Source organism: Mus caroli, unplaced genomic scaffold (genome assembly GCF_978045245.1).
Source record: "Mus caroli unplaced genomic scaffold, Mus_caroli_1 scaffold_4, whole genome shotgun sequence".
In the NCBI taxonomy this organism is placed as follows: Eukaryota; Metazoa; Chordata; class Mammalia; order Rodentia; family Muridae; genus Mus; species Mus caroli.
Genome location: NW_028227259.1, coordinates 138,254,277 through 138,280,089, shown reverse-complemented (window position 1 = coordinate 138,280,089; position 25,813 = coordinate 138,254,277). Strand labels below are relative to the sequence as shown.

General features: G+C 50.3%; 1 protein-coding gene across 1 annotated transcript in view; it reads right to left on the bottom strand.

Annotated features, from left to right (window-relative positions):
• The window catches only part of Castor2 (cytosolic arginine sensor for mTORC1 subunit 2), a 41,822-nt gene extending 17,403 nt beyond the window's left edge, over positions 1 to 24,419 (bottom strand). Inside the window, exon 1 of the mRNA XM_021162662.2 lies at positions 23,996 to 24,419. Within this exon, the coding sequence (XP_021018321.1) occupies positions 23,996 to 24,108 (113 nt within the window). The 5' untranslated portion in view covers positions 24,109 to 24,419. The remainder of the gene's footprint in view (positions 1 to 23,995) is intronic.
• Positions 24,420 to 25,813: the final 1,394 nt, after the last annotated feature.

Below are 25,813 nucleotides of genomic sequence, written 5' to 3'. Positions count from 1 at the left end.
GAGTCATCTCACCAGCCCAGCTATTGGTGGTATTCTTGTGGGGTTCCTTCATCGGGGTCCCACATCCTTGGAGAGAAGCTTGAAGCTCTCAGTTTCTGGATGGGTGAAGCAGGTGCATGCTGGGAGGAATGGGGCCTCCCAGCTGCCTGAGAGTCTGGTATTCAGGAATGGGCAAGACACTTACTTCAGCCACCCTCAAGGCTGTAGGGACACTCCAGAAATAGACCGGACACACTGGTCTAGAGGGCATAAACAACCAGCAGACAGCAACCGGGGCCTCTGTGGACATGAGGTATAAATAAAAAAGTTGTTGAAGTGGCATGTCCCAGGGGGCCAGCCAGCTGTTGGATGTCCATCTCAATTCAGCGTGCATACTGGCTCAGAGAGGACCGTTAGGATGGAGGGGACAGAGGGACCTGTTGCTCTCACTGGTCACCAAATGCCCTGTGTCTGTGAGCTTCATTTCACCTGACCCTGTCGGGCAGCAGTTCTCAACCTGTGGGGTGGCACATCAGGTATCCTGCATATCAGATATTTACACTGTGATTCAGAACAGCAGCAAAATTACAGTTATGAAAGAATGTTATGGCTGGAGTCAGCACACCAGGAGGAACTGTATTAAAGGGTCACAGCATTAGGAAGGTTGAGAACCACTGCTCTAGGACATTCAGATCTGTCTCCTCATTACTGCTTGTGTATGCGTGTGTGGGATATATACATATACACATGTGTCCTGATGCATGTGCCTGTATGTATGAGAGGCCAGGGGAAGGTGTTGGCTGTCCTCCTCCATCAGTCACATTATTCCTTTGTGTCAGGGTCTCTCTGGAACTTGGAGCTCCCATTATTTTGGTTAGGTTGGAAGCCAGCAAGCCCCAGCGACCTCCTGTCTCTGTACCCACAACCCTTACCACATAGCATTTCAGGCAAGGGCGCTAGGATCTAAGCTCAGGTCTTCATGGTTGCACATAGACACAGGAGAACCTGGAGATTGCAGCAATTCCCCTGCTTCAGCTTCTTGGGTGCTAAGATTACATGTATGAATTACCATATCTCCCCTTTTCTTTCTTTTTTTGGTGTGTGTGCACGTGCGCATGTGGTCCAGGTTTTAAGTTATTTATTTACGTATGTCTTATGCATGTAGGTGTGCCACAATGTATGTGTGTATGTGTGTGTGTGTGTGTGTGTGTAGCTCATAGGGCAATTTTTGGGGAGTTGGTTCTTTTTTTGTATTACGTGAGATTGAACTCAGGTCATCAGACTTGGTGGCTAGTACTTCTTCCCACTGAGCCATCTCATCAGCCCTATAACTACCTCCTTTGTTTCTCTGTCCCCTCCTCCGCCCATCCCCCCTGCTGTGTAGCCCTGGCTGTCCTGGAACTCATTATGTAGACTAGGCTGGCCTCAAACTCAGGAGTTCCATCTGTCTCTGCCTCCCGACTGCTGGGAGGAAAGGCCTTTGCTACCATCACTCAGCATATTCCTGTCTTTCTTGTGTCTCTCATTGGCCTGGAGCTCATTAAGCCAGGTGCGTGACGGGCCAAGGAGTGAGTTCCGAGCTCCCATTCTCTATGCCCCCATATTGAGGCTATGAGAATGTGACAGTATACGCAGCTTTTTATGTGGGAGCTCTGGTGACCAAACTCAGGTCCTCGCACTTACCCAGCAAGCACTTGATGGACTGATGCATCCTCCCACCTCCCAGCCCATCTTCCTCTTTCCTCATGCCTGTCATGATGCCCGCTGTGTCAGGAGTATCACCAGCCTCTTGGTCACAGTCTTCCACTGCCTACCCACTTATCTTCTTAGCCTCATGTCTTCCAACGCTGTTTTTTCCCTACCCTTCCCTCCTCTGACACTTTCTGTTCATCTGTATTACCTGGGGGGCAGAGCACTATTCAACAGCCACCTCCTTTCCCTCACTAATGGGATCCCACAGTATGAAGCTCTCTGTATTAGGGATGGAGGACAGTGGGGGCGGGGAGTTGGGCTGATCATGCATCACAAAGTCTGTTCATATTGAGTATGTGAAGAACTTCCTTCATAGTTAGACAGTGCCAGCTTGGTAGAGTATCAGAATGAACACACCTAACATCCCAGCCCCTCAGAGGACTGCTGTACATCTGGGATCAGGCAGGGTCACACTGTGAATTCTAGAAGCAGCAAATGCAATCTCTTTACACCCTTCAACTCCTTATCCTTCTGTTTCAGCCTCCTTAGTCATGGGGTAACAAGTACGCTCTACAACACCTGGCTTTGCTTTTTTGAAGTGCCAGGGATGAAACCCAGGGCCTTGCATGCTGAGCCAGCACTCTCTCTGAGCCACGTCCCAGCCCCTCCCTGGGGGATTCTAGGCAGGGGCTCTACCAGTGAGCCACGCCCCCAGCCTCTCCCTGGGGGATTCTAGGCAGGGGCTCTACCACTGAGCCATATCCTCAGCCCCTCACTGGAGGATTCTAGGCAGGGGCTCTACCACTGAGCCATATCCTCAGCCCCTCACTGGAGGATTCTAGGCAGGGGCTCTACCAGTGAGCCACGTCCCCAGCCCCTCACTGGAGGATTCTAGGCAGGGGCTCTACCACTGAGCCACGCCCCCAGCCTCTCCCTGGGGGATTCTAGGCAGGGGCTTTATCACTGAGCCACACCCCCAGCCTCTCATGGGGGTTGGGAGGATTATTCTAAGTAAGCTCGCGAATGCTGAGCCACGCCCCCAGATCCTCATTGGGGGATTCTAGACAGGTGGTCTACCACCAAACCACACCCCCTAGAGGATTCTAGGTGGAAGCCGCACCCCCAGTTTGCATCTGTTCCTGTCTTTCTTTGCCTTGTCCTCACTGAGTTCAAGGTGCTCACCTTCTCCTTCCCTTTCCTGATGGGACTGGAGACCCAATGACTTTCCCATGCCTTTTGCTTTGCACAACAGTCCAGTCATCCCCCCCCTCCCCCAAGATGCCCAACTTTCTGTCAACGCAGGAAGGTAAGAAGCACACTGGAAGTCAACCCTTGCGGTTAAGCAATCTGTGGTCCTGTGGCCATCTCCCCACAACCCAGACACTATTAACTGCAAATGACATTCCCTGGAGGGCCCAGCTCGGGTGTTGCCTGAGGCTGTTGACTGGTTGCCTAGTAACTGAAGTGCGTTGTTCTTTAGGTCAATGCCACTCAAACTCCCTGTTTGGCTGATGACCAGTTTTTCCGCTGTCAATCTGTTGTGGCTTCTGTGTCCGTCCCATCATCCGATGACCTTCATTACTAGACATTTCCTCCCCCAGACTTGACCCCGTCCCCTACCCATCCAGCCCTCTAAACACCCACCCTACCCCCAGACAGGCTTTCTCTGTGTAGCCCTGGCTGTTCTGGAACTCGCTCTATAGATTAGGCTGGCCTTGAACTCAAAAGAGATTCCACATGCCTTCGCCTACTGAGTGCTGGGATTAAGGTGTGTTCTACCATGCTCGGTTTAGCACTCTTAGTTTCTATGCTCCAGGTATCTACTGAGGGTCCCTCTCAAACCCCTGCAGCCGTGTGCCTTGTTTTAAAGAATCACTTCCTTCACAAACTATCACTTCACTCCTGGCCTCTTCCCCTCCCAGGGCTCAAGTTTTCTCCAAATAATATTTAGAGACATTGATTTGGTGTGTTAGAGTGTTTTGTCTGCACGTGTATGTGTAGCCCGTATATGCCCGCTGCCCAAGGATGTCAGAAGAGGGCATCGGATCTCCTGGTGCTAGAGGTGTGGATGGCTCTAACTGCTATGTAGGTGTTGAGATCAGAACCTGAGTCCTGTCAAGGAACAGCAAATGCCCTGAGCTTTGCTCCATTAAAAAAGAAAAAGATTGCCGGGCGTGGTGGCGCACGCCTTTAATTCCAGCACTTGGGAGGCAGAGGCAGGTGGATTTCTGAGTTTGAGGCCAGCCTGGTCTACAGAGTGAGTTCCAGGACAGCCAGGACTACACAGAGAAACTCTGTCTCGGAAAAAAAAAAAAAAAAAGAAAAAGATTTATTTTATTTGTAATTATGAGTTTGTTTGTGTGTGTGTGTGTGTGGGGTCTATGCTTGTTGAATGCAGGTGACCACAAAGACCAGAAGACGGTACTGGATTCCCTAATGCTGGAGCTACAGGCAGTTGTGAGCTGCCCAACGTGGGTGCTGGGGACCAAAGGAGGGTCCGCTTAGCCACTGAGCCATTTCTCCAGGCTCCGAATTCCTCCATTCTAAAAAAAGGATGCCCTTCATCCACATCTCTTCCTCAGGACACATGCCTAAAGCCACTGCCAGCTGGATGATGGCTTTTCTCCACACAGTTAAATTCACCAGTGACTGCCACACTCCACAGCTGATGGCTGTGATGGCTTACCATCCTGCCTCTGATCTGTGATTGGTCCCCCAGCTAGCTGCCCAGAGAAACTTTCTGGGAACTGTGAGTCTCATGCCTTCCCAGGGATGGTAATCGTCCCGTTTCCTGAAGGGGCTTCTCTCCAGTGCGTGACAGTTCTGGAGCTGCCTCCTGGGGCCTTGCTAGCCTTGGACCATCCATTCTCCCTCTTCCATGCCAGGGTTCCTCCAGGCCCAGCTGCGCTCTTTATACCTGCCCGATTGCCTGCTGCCAACTGAAAGCATTGATCTCCTCTCCTACCCTCTCTCCTACTTCATCTTCTTCCTCCCTCCGTATCCCCTGCTCCCCCTTATTTTTTTCCTTTCTTCTTAGGTAGCCCAGGCTGTTATGCAACTTGAGATCCTCCTGCCCCAGCCTCTAGGCCAGGCTCTTACACAAATGTCTCATATCCACTTTCTCCCTGTTGCCTGCTTCGCAATGGACTTGGAAGATCACTGAGCCCGCAGCAGGCCACACTAAAGACAGCTCACCCCTAGAGGATTGATATGCAGTCACCCAAGTCAGTTGGTCTTCCAAATTCTACGGCTGTTCCCTCTGGGCTTGGCTGGAGCCAATAACCCGGGCAAAGCCAGGGCCCCTGGCTGCCCGGATCAGGGGCCCAGGCGCTGAGTCACCTCTGAGAACACTCCTATCTTCAATCAGTGTGGCCGCCCGGCTGGCCAGCCTGACTGCCTCTGGAAATCCGATCTGTTTACTCTCAGCTTCTTCACCCAGCAGAATGAGGCCCCTCACTCGGGCCTCTCCCTAGGGCATCCTGGGCCACAAGTCCCCAAGCCTTGGCTAGGCCAAGCCCTGTTTCGGAAACACACCTGCAGCCAGAAGGCAGGCAGGGAGGGTGACCTGGAGACCATATCAGCTGGAAAGCCATCTCAGGGATGTATGGACCCAATAAATGCAGCAGAAGGAAGAGACATATAAGTGTTCATTTAATTATCACAAGGTCCCTGTTGAAACCACAGGACGTCAAGGCTTAGTGGGCCAGAGTGCTCAATCTGCGAGCATAAGGATCTGAGATTGAACACCATGTAAAAACCCGGCCGTGGTTATGCATGCCTGTAACCCTGCACTGAGGGATAGAGGCTGATGGATCCCAGGAGCTTGCTGATCGGTGGAAGATCCTATCTCAGGGCAATAAGATGGAGACTGATGGAGGGAGGTACTCAATGTCCTGAGACGTTTTTCGCATGAGCGTGAGGGATTCACGTGCATGGACCACACACCCAGACACACACCTCGCGGAAGGTTGAATGTGGCGATATTAAACCTAGAATCTCAGCACTCAGGAGGCTATGTGTGGCAGGAGAGTATCCAATTGAAGGCCAATCGGTACTGCACAGCAAGACCTGGTGTCAGAAAAGGGGAGGGGCTTCCTGGCATCATTCTGATGGAGGGGCAGGACTGCAAAGAATTCTGGGTAATCTCCATTTGCACGCACCTAGGGGTGGGGGGCTCACTCCTTTCTGAGGCAACACACCCTCTTCTGGCTTTTAGAATCCTATGCAGTCTTTTCTCTTTCTTTCTTTTTAAATACTGCTTCAAGCTTTTTAAAGCACTAGTTCTCCACCTGACAGCACTTGGTGAGGTCTAAACTGGCCTGGGGGAAGGCTGGGAATAAAGGGCTTGCCTCATAAATCCAAGGATCCTAGTTCGACTCCCAGAGCCCGTGTAAAAAGGCTTGGTGCAGTCATTTTGAATGTAATCCCAGCAATGGGTTAGCAGAGACAGGGAAGCCTGGGGCTTGCTGGCTGGCCAGCCGGCCTCAGCTATTTGGTAAACTTCAAAATAGTGAGAGATCCCATCTCAAAGAGCAAGGTGACTGTGCCTAGGGAGCGACAACCACAGTTAACCTCGGGCTTCCACATGTGTGTGCACATGCTCACATACACACACACCCCAAGGGGCTAGGGGTGAAGCTCAGTCGGTGGTGTGCTCACCTCGCAAGCACAAGGCCCTGGGGTCTATATCTAATACCACATAAAACCCAGTGTGATTGTGCATGCTTGTAATCCCACAGCTAGGGAGACTGAGGCAGGAGGACTGCCGTGAGGTCAAAGCAAAACCTAGGCTCAAATCAAATCCATATCAAAAAGCCCAAATCAAAACAACAACGAAAAGCCACGGGTAGAGGGTGGAGGCAAGCTGGGGTGTGGGGATGGTGTCCCTTCCTGAAGCCTGGTCATTGGAGGCCCCTAGAAAGTTGTCCAGTGAGGAACTTTAGGTTGATGTGATGCTGTGGTCATCCCCAGTGTCGCCCAGGTCCCTGGGAGAGAGTGCCTAGATTCAGGCATCTGAGGCTGGTATATGTCTACGATCTCCATGTCCTCATATCCACTGAGCCACCCTGTGTGACAATGACATTTCACCAGGAAAAGTGAGATACTCACTGGGAGGAAGCTGTGGATCTCAGTTCTTTTTCTACGAAGATCTTTAAAATGTGTGTATATTTGTGTCTGTCTGTGCAAATGAGTGCAGGTGCACATGGAAGCCAGAAGAGGGCGTTGGATTCCCCCAGAGCCGGAGTTACAGGAACCGTGAGTCATCTGACACAGGTGTTGGGAATCAAACTGGGGTTCTCTTTAGGAGCAGCAAGTGCTTTTATCCATAGAGCCATTTCTCTAGTTCCCTGCGGTTCTTGGTTCTGTCTCTCGGGCCTTCGCTGGGTGGCTGTGGTCCTCAGAGAGGAATCACACAGTTCATCTTCCAGCACTGACATTCAGAGCCCAGTAGCAGAGAATGTTGAGCGGAGAGGTGGCCAGCAGGACAAATAAGATGCCACACTGGTGCTTAGTACCAGGCCCAAGATGGTGCTCTCTGCTGTGGGCAACAAGTATTTTCTCTTTTCTTTTCTTTTTTTTTTTTTTTTTTGGTTTTTCGAGACAGGGTTTCTCTGTATAGCCCTGGCTGTCCTGGAACTCACTTTGTAGACCAGGCTGGCCTCGAACTCAGAAATCCGCCTGCCTCTGCCTCCTGAGTGCTGGGATTAAAGGCGTGCGCCACCACGCCCGGCCTCTTTTCTTTTCTCTTCTCTTCTTTTAGTTTTTTCTCTTCTCCACTTCCTTCCTAGCATGGGTCGCCATACCTAGCTTCTGTAATTATTTTTCTTCTGTTATTTTAAGTGGGATAAAATAAAAAATAGGCAATAGGGGACATGGGGTTGGGGGTACCAGTGTGGAGAACGGGAAGTAGGAGGGCAAGCAGGGGTGGATGAGCAGGGGCGCGTATGATTAGGACACACTGTATATATGTATGAGGTCCTCAAAGAATACACAGAAATGCTAAAAGTCTTTATTAACTCCCCCAATTCTGCTCCATAAAAAAATGATTTCTGAATGTATTCACGGATCAATGCACTGGTGATGTCAAGACCTCCATGATGCAATCACTACCCTAAAACCCTGGCAGCTGGCAATCAACCTTTAACACCCCCCCCCCAACACACAAACACACACCACACACACCACACACAGACAGATACACCACACCCACACAGGCTGGCTGGAGATGTAGATCAGTTTGGGAGAGTGCTTTTTTAGCATGATAAAGCCTTGAGTTATATCTCTAGTACACCATAAACTAAGTGTGGTGGTGCACCCCTGTGACCCAGCACTTGGAAGGTAGAGGCAGGAAGATCAGACGTTCAAGGTCATCCACAAGTTAAGACTAACCTGGGCTACCTTAAAAAAAACTCTAGCTATAGTCAACAGGTACAGACTTAAATGTCCACCCATCCATCCACCTGTCCATCCATGCATCTACGCACCCCCCACCTCCATCTATCCACCCACTTGTACATCCATCAACCTACCTGTTCGTCCATCATCCATCCGTCCATGTTATCTATCTACTTGCTTACCTATCTACCATTCATCCATCCATTAATAACCAGTCTACTAGTCATCCATCCATCTAGATGGGTTTTGTTAGACAATTATGACACTTTCCTGTATTATCACTAGGTTATTAGTGACTCTGGCACTCAGAAGTCCCACCACAGGCTACACGCAGGGTGGAGCCCTGGAAGCTGGTCCATGGGTCAGTCTAGTGTGAAGACCTCAGATCCTGAGGGCTCATTGTTTCAGATGTTGGGATCTAAGGGCTGGATACCATGGAGTCCCTGATGTCCAAGGGTAGGAGAAAAGCATCCTTGCTCCAAAACCAAAATTTCCCTTCCTTTCCTTTTTTTCTGGGTAAGCTTTTGTCTTACAAAGACACGATGTCTCCCCACCCCACCCCTCACTGAGGATTACAGGCAAAATTTTAATTCCCAGTCATATTCCAGCCTCTCACTGGGGGATTCTAGGCAAGTTTTTCTACACTGAGCCACACCCCAACCCCCTTACTGGGGGATTCTAGTTAGGGGCTATATACTGAGTCAGCATTTTTTTTTGAGTCAGCATTTTTTTTTTTTTTTTTTTTGGACACAGAGTCTTACTAAGTTACCCAGGCTAGCCCTGAGTCTACAATCCTCCCCCTCAGCCTCACGTGTAGTTGGGATATCAGGCCTTTTAAAACAGCTTCTAAATTGTGGTAAAGCATGTAGGATATACACCTTGCCATTCTAACTTTGCACAGTCCTGTCTGTGGCAGAAGGCACTGCCACTGTTGTAACCAGAAAGGGCACCTGTCTCCAGAACTCCTTCATCTTGCAGCACTGAAACCCAACACTTAAGCAATAAGTCTGTGCCCCTCCTCCAGCCCCTGGCAAGCATACACTGCCTCATACATTGTCCCTACAATGTTATTTTTAGTAAATATTTCTTTTGTAAAGATTTAAGGGACACACACGCTTGTGAGTGTAGGTATCCATGGAGACCAGAAGAGGGCATCAGATCCTCCAAGCTGGAGTCGCAGGTATTTATGAATAGCCCTTGGTAAGACTTGGAACCAAATTCAGGTCCTCTGTAGGAGCACCCCCTGCCCCCACCCCTGCCTCCTGGAGACAGGGTGTCACTATGTTGCCTTGGCTGTCCTGAGACTCACAGAGGTCCACTTGTAAGTGCTAGGGTTAAAGGCATATGCCACTATGCCCAGTTACAGTAAGTATTCTTAACTGCTCAGCCATCTCTCCAACCCCTCTATGATTATTTTTGGGGCAGGGTTTGATATAGCCCAGGCTGGCCATAAACTCACTATGTAGTCAACAACGTCCTTCATTCCCTCCTGCCACCTCACAAGTGCCTGGGACTCCACGTCTGCCTAATCTGTCTCTATAAATTGAATTACTCTGAGAACTTCACAGAAGGAACCTAGACTGCTACACTGCCTCTCCCCTCCCCCACTGGCTGATCTCCCTCAGCATCGTGTTCTAAAGGTTCATCCAGGCTGTGGCAACTGTCAGCACGTCCTTCTTGAAGGGTGGATACCATTGCACCATGGCTGTGTATGTTTACGCATGCACCTGTTGATTGAATCTTGGGTTTCTTCCCTGCTTTGGCTTTTGTGAATCAAAGCTGCTGGGAACATGAATTACACACAGTCTTCCTGTGGTCCTACTTCCCATTCTTCAGGATGTAGACCCAGAAGTGCAAAAGCAACTTATTTTTTCTCTCTCAGACTATACACACACACAAACACACACACACACACACACACAGTGCTTAGTTATGTGCATGCATCTATATGTATGTATGTGCACATGTGTGTGGAGGCCAGAAGAGGGCCTCAGATGCCCTGGAACAGCAGTTGTAAGCTGCTTTGGCGTGGTTGCCAATAGAACTCAGGTCCTCTGCAAGTGCTCTTAACTCCTGAGCCATCTCTCTAGCCTCCCCTCTTAGATCCTTGTTTGAAACAGGGTCCCATTATATAGCCCAAGCTGGTGTTGTTCAATTCCCTCTGTAGACCAGGCTGGCCTTAAACTCCTGCTTTAGTCTCTTCAGTGCTGGGATGACAATTGTGTTCCACCATGCTTAGCTCTCAATTCACATTTTTTTTTTTTTTTTTTTTTTTTGGTTTTTCGAGACAGGGTTTCTCTTTATAGCCCTGGCTGTCCTGGAACTCACTTTGTAGACCAGGCTGGCCTCGAACTCAGAAATCCGCCTGCCTCTGCCTCCTGCGTGCTGGGATTAAAGGAGTGTGCCACTACGCCCGGCTTTCAATTCACATTATTAAAAAAAAACGTATTTCTTCATATTTGTGTGTGTCTGTATGTGTGGGCATGCATACCATGGTGCATGTGTGGACCTCAGAGGACAACTCGTGGGAGCTGGTTCTCTATTTCCACCACGTGGACTCCAGATATTGAACACGAACCATCAGGTATGGCGGCAAGTACCCTTACCCTCGAAGCCATCTTGCCAGCTCTACTTTAAAGTCTTTGGAGAAAAACTAAAAAGCACGTTACATACCTACCAATATCACATGAGGGGGTTCCAGTCTCTCTACTTCCTCGCCAATACTTTATTCATTTTATGCTTACCGGTTTGAGTCCTTTTTAAATCTAGATTATGTGTACTTGTGTGTCTGTGCGTGTGTACCCGCTGGCTGGAGTTGTCAGAGGCAGCTATGAGCTGCCCAGCGTGGGTACTGTGAACTGAACCTGGATTCTCTGGAAGCACAGAAAATGCTTGACCCACTGAACTCTCTCTCCAGCTCGGTTATAGTCTCAATAGTTGCTGTGAAGTGGGTGAGGAGGCCCCACCTCTATCCAGGCAGCTCTCCTCTTTGGCCCGTGTCTTTTGTTTTTGTCTAAGAAAGGGTATTATGTAGTCCAGGCTGGCTTCCTATTCCATGTTACCAACAATGACCTTGAATTCCCGATTCTCCCCCTCTCTGCCTCCTCCTGTCTCTACCTCCTGAATGCTGAGATATGTTGGGGATGGAACTCAGGGACTTCATACACGCTAGGCAAGCATCCAGGAACATCCCCAGTCCCCATGTGGGTCTTAGCAAATAACAGGACGCCTTTTACCAAGTAGCAAAAGAAAATGTTCTTCCCTGTAAGATGGGAAGAGAAAAGAAACCATTGTCAGCTGGGGTCTTTCGGCAGAGTGACAAAGAAGGCTATCGTCTCCAAAAAAGCTGAGAAATGCCAGAACAAACGGTGTGCAACAGAGACCCTGAGTTTCAAATCAAATTAGTTGATCCTTTCTCTCCTCTCTTTGGAGATGAAGTCTTGCCATGGAGCCCAGACTGGTCTTGAACCTATGATCCTCCCGCCTCAACCTCTTGAGGACTGAGTGTCCTCACAACATGGTGGCTGGCTTCCTACCAAGCAAAGGCTCCAAGGGGTGGCAGGCACTAGGAAGACTACTATTTATGACCTAGCCAAACGCAGAGTCCCTGAGGCACACACTGAAGAAGAGAGAGATGAGCTGTAGCGTTTACATGCAGAGTGTCAGAGCTGTTACAGATTTTAAAACGATTTCAGAAACTGGATATGGTGCTGGGTGTATGTAATTTCAGCCCATGGGAGAGGGAGGCAGGAGGATTATAAATTCAAGGCCATCTTTATCTACATAGCTAGTTTGAGGCCAGCTTGGATGACACAGGAGACCCTGTCTCAGAAGGAAACAAGCCTATCTCGGATGTTTTCAAATAGGGTCTATGGGAGACAGGTGGGACAAAAAGGTATGGCTAAAATGCCAGGCACAACAGTCAATCTTAAGGTGAGAATGATTGGACCAAGAGGCACTTAAGAGATTGGGAGCATGCGTCTAGGTGCGTCTGTGAGGGCATATTGGAAACAAGCAGGTCCCAAGGGCTCTGACCTTACCAATGACTTAATCCATTGATGGATTGAAAATCTGAATAGAGGGATAGTGAGATAGCTCAGCAAGTGAAGGCATCTGCTACCAAGCCTGACGAGCTGAAATTGATCCTGGGGTCCTCAGGGTAGAAAGATGAAACTGACTCCCATAAGCTGTCTTCTGACTTTCACGTGTATGCGATGGTATATGCAGAATACATATATACATATAATACACACACACACACAATTCGAATAGATGATTGTGAGGTGTTAGAGCTGTAGAAGGTGGGCCTGGATGGAGAGAGTAGATGGGAGTCGTGTCCTTGGAAGCTCTAGCCTGCTTTTAGTCCCTTCCTGTTAGAGCGCCACTCTTTTTCCTGGTCCACCATGATGTCACCTGCTCTTACAGCCGTGAAATGAACTGTTTTGCCACGCCCTCCCCACCATGATGGATCAAGACCTCTGAATCCACAAGGAAAATAACCGTTTCCTTGCTGCCTGTTCATGGTGGGTATTTGACATAACTATGACTAAACTACCACATCAGGTAAGGAACTTGAGCCAGAGGCAAAAGGCCAGGCTGAATCTGAGACGGTAATTCTAAACACATACACATGTGCTACGTGTTTGAATAGGAACAGCCTCCAAAGGCTCACCAATTTGAATGCTTGGTCAGCAGGGAGTGGCACTACTTGACAGGGATTTGGAGGTGTGGCCTGTTGGAGTGGGTGTGGCCTTGTTGGAGGAAGTGTGTCATTGGGGGTGGGCTTTGGGCGTTTCAAATGCTCAAGTCAGGCCCAGTGTCTCTCTCTTCCTGCTACCTGCCTTTCTGTATGCAGAACTCTCAGCTACCTCTCCATCACCATGTCTGCCTGCATTTCTTCATGCTTTTCCGCCATGAAGACAATGGGCTAAACCTCTGAGAGTGTGAACCAGCCCCAACTCAATGCTTTCCTTTATCAGAGTTGTCTCGGTCATGGTGACTCTTCACAGCAATAGAACAATGACTAAGACAATGTGTGTTCCTGTGTGACACGGAGGGCGCCATCCTTTATGGGTTGCCCACCTTGTTCCTTGGAGCCAGGGTCCTTCATTTGTGTGGTCTCTCACTGAATAGCCAGGCCCAGGAGCCAACCTTTTTTTTTTTTTTTTTTTTTTAATTCAAAATTCAGGTTCTAGGGATCAAACTCAGGTCTTCATGTCCTTTACCAATGGAGCGATCTCTACAGACCTATTTAAGAGCTCTAGCACAGGGCTGGAGAGACGGCTCAGTGGTTAAGAGCACTGACTGCTCTTCCAGAGGTCCTGAGTTCAATTCCCAGCAACCACATGGTGGCTCACAACCATCTGTAATGCCCTCTTCTAGTGTATCTGAAGACAGCTACAGTATACTCAGCTACATAAAATGAATAAATAAATAAATCTTAAAAAAAGAACTCTAGCACAGCAGAGATAATTAACATCTGGAATTGGCCTCTACCTGGACATCCTTTCTAAGGGGGCCCTGTCAAGCCTGTAGGGTGTTACCTTCTACCATAGCAGGGACCATCTGTTGCTGTTTGTTTGTTTTGATGGACAGTGTGATAATGTGTGTGTGCACATGTGTATGATGTGTGCATGGTGTATACATCGTATATGCATGTGGCATGTGTGTACTGTACACGTGTATGCACATATGCGAATGTGCATATAGGCCCAAGCTTGTGTCTTCTGTGTTGTCTTGCTTTTCCACCTTATTCACTGAGGCAGGGTCTCTCAATCAAGCCCAAAGCTTGTCAGTATGGCTAGTCTGACTGCTGGCTTATTCTGGGGATCCTGTTTCTGTCTCTAAGGCTGGGATTACAGGTGGGCTATCACACTCACCTAGCATTTGTACAGACTCTGGGGACCTGAATTTGGGTCCTCATGCTTGCATGACAAGCATTTAACTGATGAGTCAGCTCTCCATCATTCTGCTCAGTGGATAGAATTCCTTTTATTCTTTTGTGCACGGCCTAGAACACAGCATTTGCGTGCTGTTGTGGCTTTGTGTGTGTACTCAGATGGTACATCCACAAATGTACCATGGACTCAGCTGTACCAACCCAGGCTGTGGCTTGCACCAGGTGCAAGCTGGCAGTCTGCACCTTGAAGACATCGCTTACTAGCCCTTAAGCCTTTGCTCACTGTCCTTGCCACCATACAACCTAACTGCATAGATCATCTGTGCTGGGCTGGATGCAGCCAGACTCCTCTAGGGCTTCCCGTGTGTACTCATCACCTGCATCCCCTCCTGATCTATCCATGCCCACCTATTCTTGCTCCCTACCCATCTGTGATGGATGCACCTCCCCCCGCCCCTAGCACCTCCTGACATCTTCCCACGCTGAGCTGATCCTGATTTAGATGGAGTTGCCTCCTCCAGCAAGCCTGACCTGTTTGCAGCTCTTAAGCCATAGGAAATCCTGGATGTCCCACTTCAATGACCAGTGACTTCCAAAGGTAGAGGCAGGATCTGTGCTTAGCATTGCCTCGAATCACAACAGAATTGGATGCATAAGGAATTGGCTCTGTATATGCAGACTGGCATTAGCCAGCACCTGTTGACCTAGTATTCTCTCTGTGATGTTAAAAGGGAACCAGGTTCCGTGTGTGTGTGTGTGTGTGTGTGTGTGTGTGTGTGTGTGTACACATACCTTGGGCATTGTTACTTAGAAACCATCTTCCTTGTTTATCGCTCTCTCTCTCTCTCTCTCTTTTTAAAGAACAGTTATGTGTTTATTTGATGCTTGTGTTTCTGGGTGGTCAGAAACCTGCAGGAACCTGCAGAGGTCAAAAGATGGTGTCTTAGAACTGAAGTTACAGGCTGTTGTGAGTCGCCAGGTAGGTGTTGGGAACCGAACCCAGGTCCTCTACAAGAGCAGTAATCACTCTTAAACTGCTTTCTTATGTGTGCAATATGTTGCGTGGAGTCGTGTGTAGCTTTTTACATGGATGATAGGGATTTGAACTCAGATCCTAATGCTTCCACAGCAAGGACTGTTACCCACTGAGCCATCTCTCCAGCCCCCATCTTCATGTGTTAAAAGATAAAGTCTCTTACTGGGATCTGAGCCCTTCTGTTGGGATGGCCTGACTGGTCAGTGAGCTCTGGGATCCACTTGTTCCTGCCTCCCTAGTGCTGGGATTCCAAATGCACATCACCACTCCTGGATATTTTTATGTGGGACCTGAGGGTAGCCCATCTTTCCCTAAGTGTACCAAGGCAGTAGCCTCAGCTCGCTGCACTGAGGAAAGTGATACAGATCTAGTAATATTTTGTATAGTTTTAAGCTTTTCTCCCATAATGTGCCCCCTGTGCCCCCAGCGCCAGGGTTTCTCTGTGTAGCCATGGCTTCACTGGAACTCACAGAGATCCACCTGCCTCTGTCTCCTGGGTGCTAGGATTAAAGGCTTGTGCTACCACTGCCCAGTATTATGCATGCTTCTCTAGTCAATGGTATCCACCACAGTTTGTTGGCAAGACCTCAATATAGCAGTAATGCCAGGACTCAGCCCAGGGCAGTATGAACCAGAGACCTTAAATGTATGCCCAATCCAGGGGGCAGTTCTGGGGTTTCCCATAGCTATGGGGCATTCAAATGAAGTGGGCTTTTGTTTTGTTTTTGTAGCACAGGTTGGACTCAAGTTCATGCCCCTCTTGCTTCAGTTTGCCAATCCCTGGTATGCCAGGCCCATGCCACCATGCCTGGTAAGAAATGTGATTTCTAAGGTGGCACTTAAAGGTAGCAATAGACTGGGATCATAAAGTGCTTGCCATGCAAACTTTGAGGACCTGAGTTCAAATTCCCTGCCCATAGGTCAAAAGTTACATGTGGTGATGCATGCCTGTGATCTCAGATCTGGGAGGGGAGAGATAGATCCCTAGGTTCACTGGCAGCCAGACTAGCACAATGGGGAACTTTAGCTTCAGTGAGAAACCATGCCTCAAAAATAAGGTGGAGAGCAAGAGAGGAAGGTACTGGATGTGGACCTCTGGCTTCTAACTACTGGGGCAACAGGCATGTGCCACCATGGTAGAGCACCTGCCTAGAATCTTCTAGCGAGGGCTGAGGGAGTGCCTTAGGGGTATTAGGTCTGTCTACTATTCCCCCAGTGAGGGTATGAGGGTGTTCCTCAGTGATAGCAGGCTTGCCTAGAATCCCCCAGGGAGGGGCTGGGGGCGTGGCTCAGTGGTAGAGCCCCTGCCTAGAATCCCCCAGTTAGGGGCTGAGGGCATGGCTCTGGTACAGTACTTACATGTATACACCAGCATACACCAGACAGCCACACAGACACAAAAGCAACAGCATGTTGCCTTACAGTTGTGGCATTGGCTATCAGGAGGCTCCTCCATAGAGCATGGAGGCAAGTGAGGCAGACCGGCTGTAGTGTCGTGGTCAGGGGACTCACATGCTGTATGTCCCCCAACCTCCCCACACTGTGGTCATCCTCCATCACCTAGATGTGCATTATCAGCCAAAGAATCCTCTGCCTCTCTAGGCTAGAAACGTTTCCTACCTTAAAGGGGTGAGTTCTAATTGGTCCATGGTGGTGGTGGTGGGGGCGCTCATGCATAGTCACGTGACATAGCTCCAATCAATAAGGTGAGGAGGTCTGGCAAGGCTTAGCGAGACCAGGCCTGTATATTTTGTTAGAGGAAAACTGTTGGAAGCCACAATGCTGGCTCTAGCTGGGTTCCTCACAGTGTGTAATAAAGCTCACCCAGCCACTCCACAGGGTATCCTGTATTATCCTAAAGATGGCCAGTCAGAAAGGTAGCAAAAGACATATAATTGCATTAAATGATACTGAACAGCCCAGCTCCTAGCGTTTTTTTAATTTATTTTATTTTATTTTATTTTTTTTGGTGGCCCTAGGGTTGTAACCCTTTCAGAGTGATGTTAAGCCATGTCCCCAGCCCCCTCCCTGGGGGATTCTAGGCAGGGGCTCTACCACTGAGCCACACCCCCAGCCCCTCATTGGTGGACTCTATGCAGGGGCTCTACCACTGAGCCACACTCCCAGCCCCTCATTGGTGGACTCTATGCAGGGGCTCTACCACTGAGCCACGTCCCCCAGCCCCTCATTAGAGGACACTATGCAGGGGCTCTCCCACTGAGCCACGCCCCCACCTGTTAGATTTTAGGCAGGGGCTCTACTGCGGAGCTACACCCTTATCCTCTTTTGTTAAACCTCTTCATTTTCAGACAGGGTCATACAAAGTTGGCCAGGGTCCTGCTAAACTCCTTTTGTAGCTCAAGCAGGCCTTGAACCTTATGATCCTCCTGCCGCCTGTGTATTTGAATGACTGGATTACACCATCAGGCCCAGCATAAAGCTTTTCTTTTTAGTCTCTTGACAATTTCATACATCTATGTAATGTGCCGCTGTCATTTTCAAGCCCCATTATCCTCTCTTATCGTCCTCCTCCTCCTCCTCATACTGAGCCTTCTCTTTTTACACCTTATCCCTCATCAACTCTACCTACTTCCTTAGGTTCGATCTTAAACGTTCCTTCCTCATGGCAGTGGTTTTCAACCTATGGGTTGTGACTCCACTGCAAGGTGGGTGGGTGGGTGTCGCAACCCGATGTTCCATATATCAGATATTTACATTATGAGTCATAACAGCAGCAAAACGACAGCTATGAAGTAGCAATGAAATTAACTGTGTGATTGGGGGGGGGGTCAACACACCCTGAGGCAATTTTATGGTTGTGGGGGTCACCACAACATGAGGAACTGCATTAAACGGCTGCAGCATTAGGGAGGTTGAGAGCCATGGGTCACTGCTTCTCAGTTCTGCTCCTGCCATACTCTGTTTATCATATTTTTAAAAATACTCTGTGTACCCGTGTGGGTACGAACATGTGAGTGTAGGTACCTGTGGCGGCCAGAAGAGGGCGTCAGATCCCCTGGGTCTGGAGTTATAGGTGGTTGTGAGCCACCCACTGGGAATTCAACTTTGGTCCTTTAGAACAGAATGGACTCTCAATAACTGAGTCTTCTCTCCAGTCCTCCACCCCAGAACACTCTCACATCCCCACTATCCCTTAAGATTTGGTTGTAAGATGTCCTCTGGAGGCTTGAACACTTGGCCCTTTGGAGAGAACTCATGGCACTGTTTTGGGAGGTCAAAGAACCTTTAGGGTATGGAGCCTCACTGGAAGAAGTGAGTCACTGTGAGCAGGCTTGGAAGCTTATAATAATAGCTGGGCTCCTACTTCCTGTTTGTCCTCTGCTTCCTGGTCTGCCAGGATGTGAGAAGTATTAGCGATGTTCTCGGTGATGATTGCTGCCCGTGCCTCCCCCCAACCCTCTGTGCGTGCGTGTGTGCCTGCTTGCCGTGATGGACGACTGTCACACTGTGAGTCAAAGCAGACTTCCTCTGTCAAGCTCTTTGGTCAGGCATTTTGTCACAGCTTCGTCAAAAGTTAGCTGACACACCTTCTCCTTCCCACACCATACTGTATACAGAACTGATTTTCATGTGTACATATGGGGGCATGTATACGTGCACACACATGTACACGTGTGAGTATGCTCACACGGAGACCAAAGGTTGACGCTGGGTTATCCTCCACCGTTTGCCTCCCACCCTCCTCTTTGCCCTCCCCACCCCTCCCCTTTTCTGAGTCAGAGTGTCTGCTAACCCTGACGTTCACTGCCTCCCCTGCCCCCTTTGAAGTTTTATTTTTTATCACATGTGTGTGTGTGTGTGTGTGTACATACATGACTGCAGGTCAGAAGATGGTAGGAGATCTCCCGGAGCAGGCATTACAAGTGCTTAGGAACCACTTAATGTGGTGCTGGGAGTCGAACTTGGGTCCTCTGAAGAGTAGCATGTATTCTTTACCACTGAGCCGCCTCTCAAGCCTCCAGTCCATTTTCCATTTTTTTTTTTTTTTTATGTAAGTACTGGGGATCCCAACTTAGTCATGCTTACACACAGGTACCAATGGAGCCATCTCCCCAGGTCTAAAAAGAGACCCTTGATTTATCCATATGCTGCGAAGAGGTCAAGAAACGGAGCTGTGGAGACTAAGAGGGAAAAAACCTAATCCCAGCACTCGGGAGGCAGAGGCAGGCGGATTTCTGAGTTCGAGGCCAGCCTGGTCTACAAAGTGAGTTCCAGGACAGCCAGGGCTACACAGAGAAACCCTGTCTCGAAAAACCAAAAAAAAAAAAAAAAAAAAAAAAAAAAAAAAAACCTAGGTGTACCATACAGCTTAAGCCAGGGGTGGAAGTTCACTCCCAGTACCTAAAGGATGGAAAAGGGCAGGTATCCCAAGTTTGAGGTCAGCCTAGGCTATACAATGAGTTCCAGGAAAAGGGGGGTAAGGGGCAGAGGGGGAGAGAGAGAGAAAGAGAGAGAGAGACAGAGACAGAAAGAGAGAGACAGAGACACAGAGAGAGAGGGAATATGGAGAGGAGGAGGGGCAAGAGGAGAGCTTTAGAATATGACAATCAATGAATGAACTTGGACAGAAAGTACAGGGGCTTGAACCAGGCTGTTCACTACCCCTGTCCTGACCATGTTGTTTTTCATGTGCTTAGGGACCTTGTGATAGATTTCAGAGATTTGACATTACCTCTGAGGAGGCCCCTGGGGGCTGGCTGACATGAGGTACACCTTGTAGAAGTGGGCCCTGGCTACCTCGCTCCAGCCTTCCTTCAGGAAAGATATACACTTGAGGACTACTGGGTTAAAGAATCAGAAAAATGAAGAAGCTGGATGGGGTATCCCAGGCATTGGGAGGATGAGACGGAAAAATCCTGAGTTCAAGGCTTGTCTTGGCTACAGAGTGAATTCAAGGTCAGGCTGGGCAACTTAGTAAGGCCAGGTATCAAAACAAAAACTGAAAAAGGCCAGAGGTATAACTCAGTGATAGAGTACCAGCCTAGAATCCCCCAGGGAGGGGCTGGGGGCGTGGCTCAGTGGTAGAGCCCCTGCCTAGAATCCCCCAGTGAGGGGCTGGGGGCGTGGCTCAGTGGTAGAGCCCCTGCCTAGAATCCCCCAGTGAGGGGCTGGGGGCGTGGCTCAGGGGTAGAGCCCCTGCCTAGAATCCCCCAGTGAGGGGCTGGGGGCGTGGCTCAGGGGTAGAGCCCCTGCCTAGAATCCCCCAGGGAGGGACTGGGGGCGTGGCTCAGTGGTAGAGCCCCTGCCTAGAATCCCCCAGTGAGGGGCTGGGGCGTGGCTCAGTGATAGAGCCCCTGCCTAGAATCCCCCAGTGAGGGGCTGGGGGCGTGGCTCAGTGGTAGAGCCCCTGCCTAGAATCCCCCAGTGAGGGGCTGGGGGCGTGGCTCAGTGGTAGAGTGCACTTGCTGTGTATGTAGGAGGCCTTGAGACCAATCCTCAGTGCTGCAAAAAAGAAAGAGGGTGCAAGAGAACGCATGAAGGTCAGTGGTTTGATCTTGTGCTCTTGACTCTTTCTGAACAGCACACTGCAAGCAGAAAGGCTGCTGGCACTCCTGACTATGGGCCTCCTTTGCAAAAACAGAGCTTAATCCACAGAGATGTAGACTCACATCTTGGGCTCGGTCCTTGATCTCATGACCTTGAGCAAGTTAATCCCTGAGCTCCAAGTGCCTTCTCTGTAAAAGCTATGTCACTGAGTTGTCATTCCCTTAATACACTAGGATGTAGGCCTGTACTTGTAGACTTGATCCCCCTTCCTGCCTAATTCCTACTAAGATACTGCATATAATATAAAGCCTTCTCCTCCAGGTGGGCCGCCAGGCTGCCCTAACCGCTCTTTTGTTTGCTTTCTTTCTTTATTAAAAATTATGCATTTATGTTTAGATACATGTGTGCACATTAGTGCCGATACCTGCAGAGGTCAGAAGAGGCCACTGGGTCTGAAGCTGGAGTTACTGGAGGTTGTGAGCCACCTGGCCTGCATGCGGGGAGACAAACTAGGCCCCCTGCAAGGGCAGCAAGCAGCCTTAACTGCTGAGCCACCTCTCCAGGCTCGGCCTTCCTTTTTTCTATCCTGCTGGACCACGTTTCTTGACTTCAGCTTTTTAAACTATGATTGTGTCTTTCCTTCCCAGGACTGGGTGCCTAGCTCTGCAGAGGGAGGGGTATATCTCTCTCTACATAGGGTAGCCTGTGTCTACACTGGGGTCAGCAGCATCCAGGTAGCAACTGAGTGTCTTCTAGAACCATTCTCTGCCCCATGATCTACCTGCTTCACCTCAAGGAGACACCTGAGAGAGAGAGGGGGGGGGGAGTGACTAAGTCTGTGTGGAGGGTGGAGGCAGGGGAGTGCTTGGGGAGGCTTCAGGGTTACGTCACTAATCTTGAGGGCTGAAGTGGAACTGACAGGGGTGTAGGGGACATTCCAGGAAGAGATGAACGACATACAGATGTGAAGAGGGAAGAGAAAGCAGGCGAGGGGCTGTTACTAGTGTCTCTGCTTGGGGAGATGGCTCAAGACAAAGATTCTGGATCCAGGTTCCCCAAAAGGCCCTGAATGCCACAGCAGGGGCCTGGCCCTGTAGAAACAGGGACTGAAACAGTTTCAACAGGCAGTGCGATATTCCAGGGAGTCACCATTTGGGGGAAGGTCAGTGCTAATAGGAACCTGGACCACAGTGGAGGGGAGAGAGTCAAGAATTACTCTGTGCAGGGTTCACTGCTGTAAATAACTTAATAGCCACACACCAACACTCCTTTAGAGACATAGCTGGTTTTAAATATGCATTGAATGACCCACTCCCAGCAAGCAGCTCCGTGACAAAGAAGTGGTCCTGGCTGTGCTATGTCCATTTCACAGAGGGAGACACACACACACACACACACACACACACACACACACACACACGGACAGTGACCTGGCTTGGGCCACTGGGCTGATTCCAGCATGAAGCCACGCCTGGGCTCAGAGTGCATAAGTGCAGCAGCTTGTCAGTTCTCAGAGCAACTATACTCAGCGGTTTCTAGAGTTAGCGTCTGAAGACAAGGAGGTGACCTTTGACCTCTGAGTCATCTTGCAACTGGGCCGGTCACTTGGGCCTGTCTTGGAAGGGAGGAGGGGTACCAGCCCTACAAGGGCACAAGGTGTTTCAGTGGTCAGGTAGGCTGGTATGAGCTTGTCTCTGGGCCTCAATTTGAGACCTTCAACTTGGACCCTGGGAGTGACATATGAGGGATGCTCACACATACACAAAAAATGCCAGTCCCTTCACCAAGGCATAGGGAACAAGCAGAGCCAGCCTTTCTCTTGTCTTTCTAAAAAGAGAAAGAAAAAAATGAAAAGTTCCCCTAAAAGCCCTCTTTTCTCCAGCCTGAGAAAGAAGAGGAGGAACCAGGAGGCTGTCAGGGGCTGTTGAGGCCAGAGGTTGGGAATCTGTTACCTCCAGCCTCTGAGTCCAGGGGATTGCCTGGAGAGCGGGCAGAGGGCGAGGGCGAGTGGATACAGGATTAGAAGGTGGTGACAGAGGGGCTTCTTGCACTTGGGGGGTGGGGAGGGAAGCGTGTTCAGAACCTGAGCTGTTAGCTTTGTTTTCAAATGACCTGTTTAATGATTTACCTGGGGGCATCCAAGGAGCAAGGGGCTACTCGGACAAGGGAGGTAAGGACTCCAAACCTCTGGTCCCCGCAGATATGACAGCTCTCAGAGAAGAAAAGTAAACACTGGCAAAGCTACCTAGCTGGCTTCATCTTCTAAACAATAGCCCTGACCAAGCTCAGAAATAGCCCTGTCCAAGTCAGGTCCCTAAGGCAAGAACTTTTAACAGGCCCTTCCCCCTGAGCCCAACCGGTAGGAGACAAGACAGCAAGGCAGGGGAAGGAGGGAGGGGTCTGTGTTTGCTGTTAATTTAACTTAATCTTGACCTGTATCCATTCCTTTGGCAAGGAGGTAAGTGCATCCTCGCTTTAAACTCCCCTCCCCCCCAAACCAGACCCATCATAATGGTAAGTGAATGGTAAGGGGTTTGAGTTAATGGTTGCTTGCTCCAATTCCCACTGCATAAGGGGAAATGGGCAATGAAAAGAAAAGGTAGTCTGACTAACCTAACAGGAGTTTATGAAGTCAAACACATCTAGCAACGGGGACAAAAAAAAATCTAAGATTAAAAAAAAATATTTTTTTTCTTCTTTTTCTTCTTACCTCCCAAGGCCTTCCACTATTTGAACATCCAAGCCCAGGCTCCAGGCAGATCCATCAACATGCCTGCTCATCCCCTTCCATGGTTCAAAATCCGCCCCCTCCCCCCCCCCCCCCCCGCTGGACCCCCAAAGAGAAAAGAAATCAGCGACCCTGGCCCTGCTGCCCCTCCCCCGCTGCCTGCACCTCTTCTACCCTCGCAGGCACCTGGAGATAAACATCTACTAATGATTTTATGATATTTCTGTTCTGGGGTAGAACGAGCTCAGCGCCATCCCTCCCCGCTTGCCAATGGCTACAGGGGGGCCGGCCCAACTGGGAGGAGGGTGAGGGTGGTGGTGGTGGATGGATGGATGGGGGGATGAGGCGTGTTTAGTTTGTATTTCCTCCTCCGGATCCCCACACCTGTTTTTCATTCATTCATTCGTTCATTCATTCATTCACGGATGCATCACAGAGGCCATTTAGGGAGGTTACTCGGGATCTCAGGGAAGGGACTGAGACGGGTGGGGGGGTGTTGGGTGTTGGTGGCAGCAGTTGGAGGCGCAGTGGGGTGGGGGCTTCTGGGTGGAGGGGACCCCCACTAGAGAGCACAGGGGTCGCTTTGTCCGATGCAGGAGAATGGCAGAGATTGGGGGGGGGGAATGAAGTTGTTTTGCACTGCGTCCCCCCGGGGTGCGCCTCTTTGTCTGTCCCGGGGCCGGTACCATGAGCCCCCCCCCCGACACCTCCCCCCCCCCGTCGGCCATCCCCTCGCCCCTTACTCTCTTTCTCTCACCTGGTCTTGGAAGACAGGAAGGCAAGTTTGATGAGGCCGTAGGTGAAGAGCGGGATACTCTCCTTGGCGACGCTGGCAACTTGCAGCCGGTGTTCCAGAATGTGCAGTTCCATCGTCCGCCCAGGGCTCCTCCACGGCGGATCATCCGCGGTGGCCCGAGTTGGGGGGGGGGGGGACGGGGACGAGCCGCGGCCCCCGCCCCCTGTGCGCCCCAAGCCGTGGGGCAACCGGCCCAGGGAAGGGGGCCCGGAGCTCGATGCCGGGCTGATTCGTACTCGATCCAGAAAAAGGAAGCTTGGCAAGTTGCAAAAAAAGGAGGCCTGGGGAGGACCTGCGGGGTGCAGCAAGCTACGGGGTGGACAAGCAAACAGCGCCCGGCGGAGCGCGGCGCCCGGCGCAGCAGCAGCTGGTGTTCGCTGTAACAAACAACTTGCCACTCAAACGCCGGGCCCGTGATGCGCAGGCGCCAGCCGGGAGGCCACGCAATGCCAATCGGGATTTGTAGTCCCCGCGCGCGCTTTTACGCGGCCCTCCCCTCCACCCCCCGGACTACTCCAGCTTGCTGATGTCAAGCCAGGGGGGCTGGGCTGCTGCGCCACGGTGCCCTGGGAATGCAAGATTTCGGGGTTCCCCAGGGACACAGAGGAACCCGATGGGACATATAGGGAATTTGGAGCCGATTTAAGCTTAGATGCAAGCTCTTTAAGCGCTCAAACTCAGGATTAGGTGCTTTCTTTGGGGTGTCAAGCGAGAACCCCTTTCCTCAACAAGCAACTCCAGCGTTGGAAAAGGCCTGATCCTGCTAGAGGAGAGATTTAGAGGAATCGGTGATTGTCGTTCAGGGAAGGAAAGGAAAAGAAGAGTTGGGCTAGATAGAGAAGGGTGCCGGCTTCCTTGGGAAAGGGTGCTGGGGGCTGAATGAGAGGCACGCAGGCAGGGGGAGGGGGGCGCTCAGAGGGAGAGCTGCGCGGCCTTCCAGGCAGAAGGAACACCGTGTCCAAACGCACAGAAGCGTGAAAGCCCCCACGGTACAGTGTTTGGCTTTGTTGCTGCGGAAAATGTGAGGGAGGATAGAGATAAGGCAGGCACGGGAACCAGGACCCGGGTCTCCCGGATCATGGGTGCAAAGCTGCTGAAGTAACTGTGGATCTGGGAGGGTGGAGGGGTAAGGGGGAGTGGGAGGGGGGTTACCGGGGTGAGGTGGAGAGCGGAACTGAATCTGAATGAGAGTGTTTCTAACCCCAGGCTTGAGTGCTGTATGGGGGACCTGTTTAGCAAATATTCTGCCCGCCCCTCCCGCCTCCCTCCCTTTCATGGCTGACTAGGTTTTGAAATCGTCTAGGTTAAAGTTACTGACTAGTGCTTTTGCCCTTTGGCAGAGTGCTTTGCCGTTGTGGTGGGTCAAGTCTACCTGATGAGGCGAACAGGGAACTCTTCCGGGGAGAAAATCCTGCCTGTCAATCTCATATTCTCAGTTCCCTTCTATCAGATGGGGGCTTATTGTGCTGCCTCATACCCACTAAAGGGCGTGAAACCCAGAATCCTCACTATGTCTCTTAATGTCGTTAAAGATTGGGCCTTCGAGATGGCTCAGTGGGTAAAGACGCTGCCTGCCACGTTTGCTGACCTGAGTTCGATCTTCTGGACCTTGGAAGGAGAGAATGGAACCCTGCAGGTTGTTCCTCTGATTTGTACATGCGTGCACACAAGTAATTTCAATAAATAACTGATAGCTCTATTTTTCTTTTGTTTTGAGACAGTGTCTCGTTTATCTCATGTTATCCTTCATCAGTTCTATCTATAGTTGAAGATAACCTT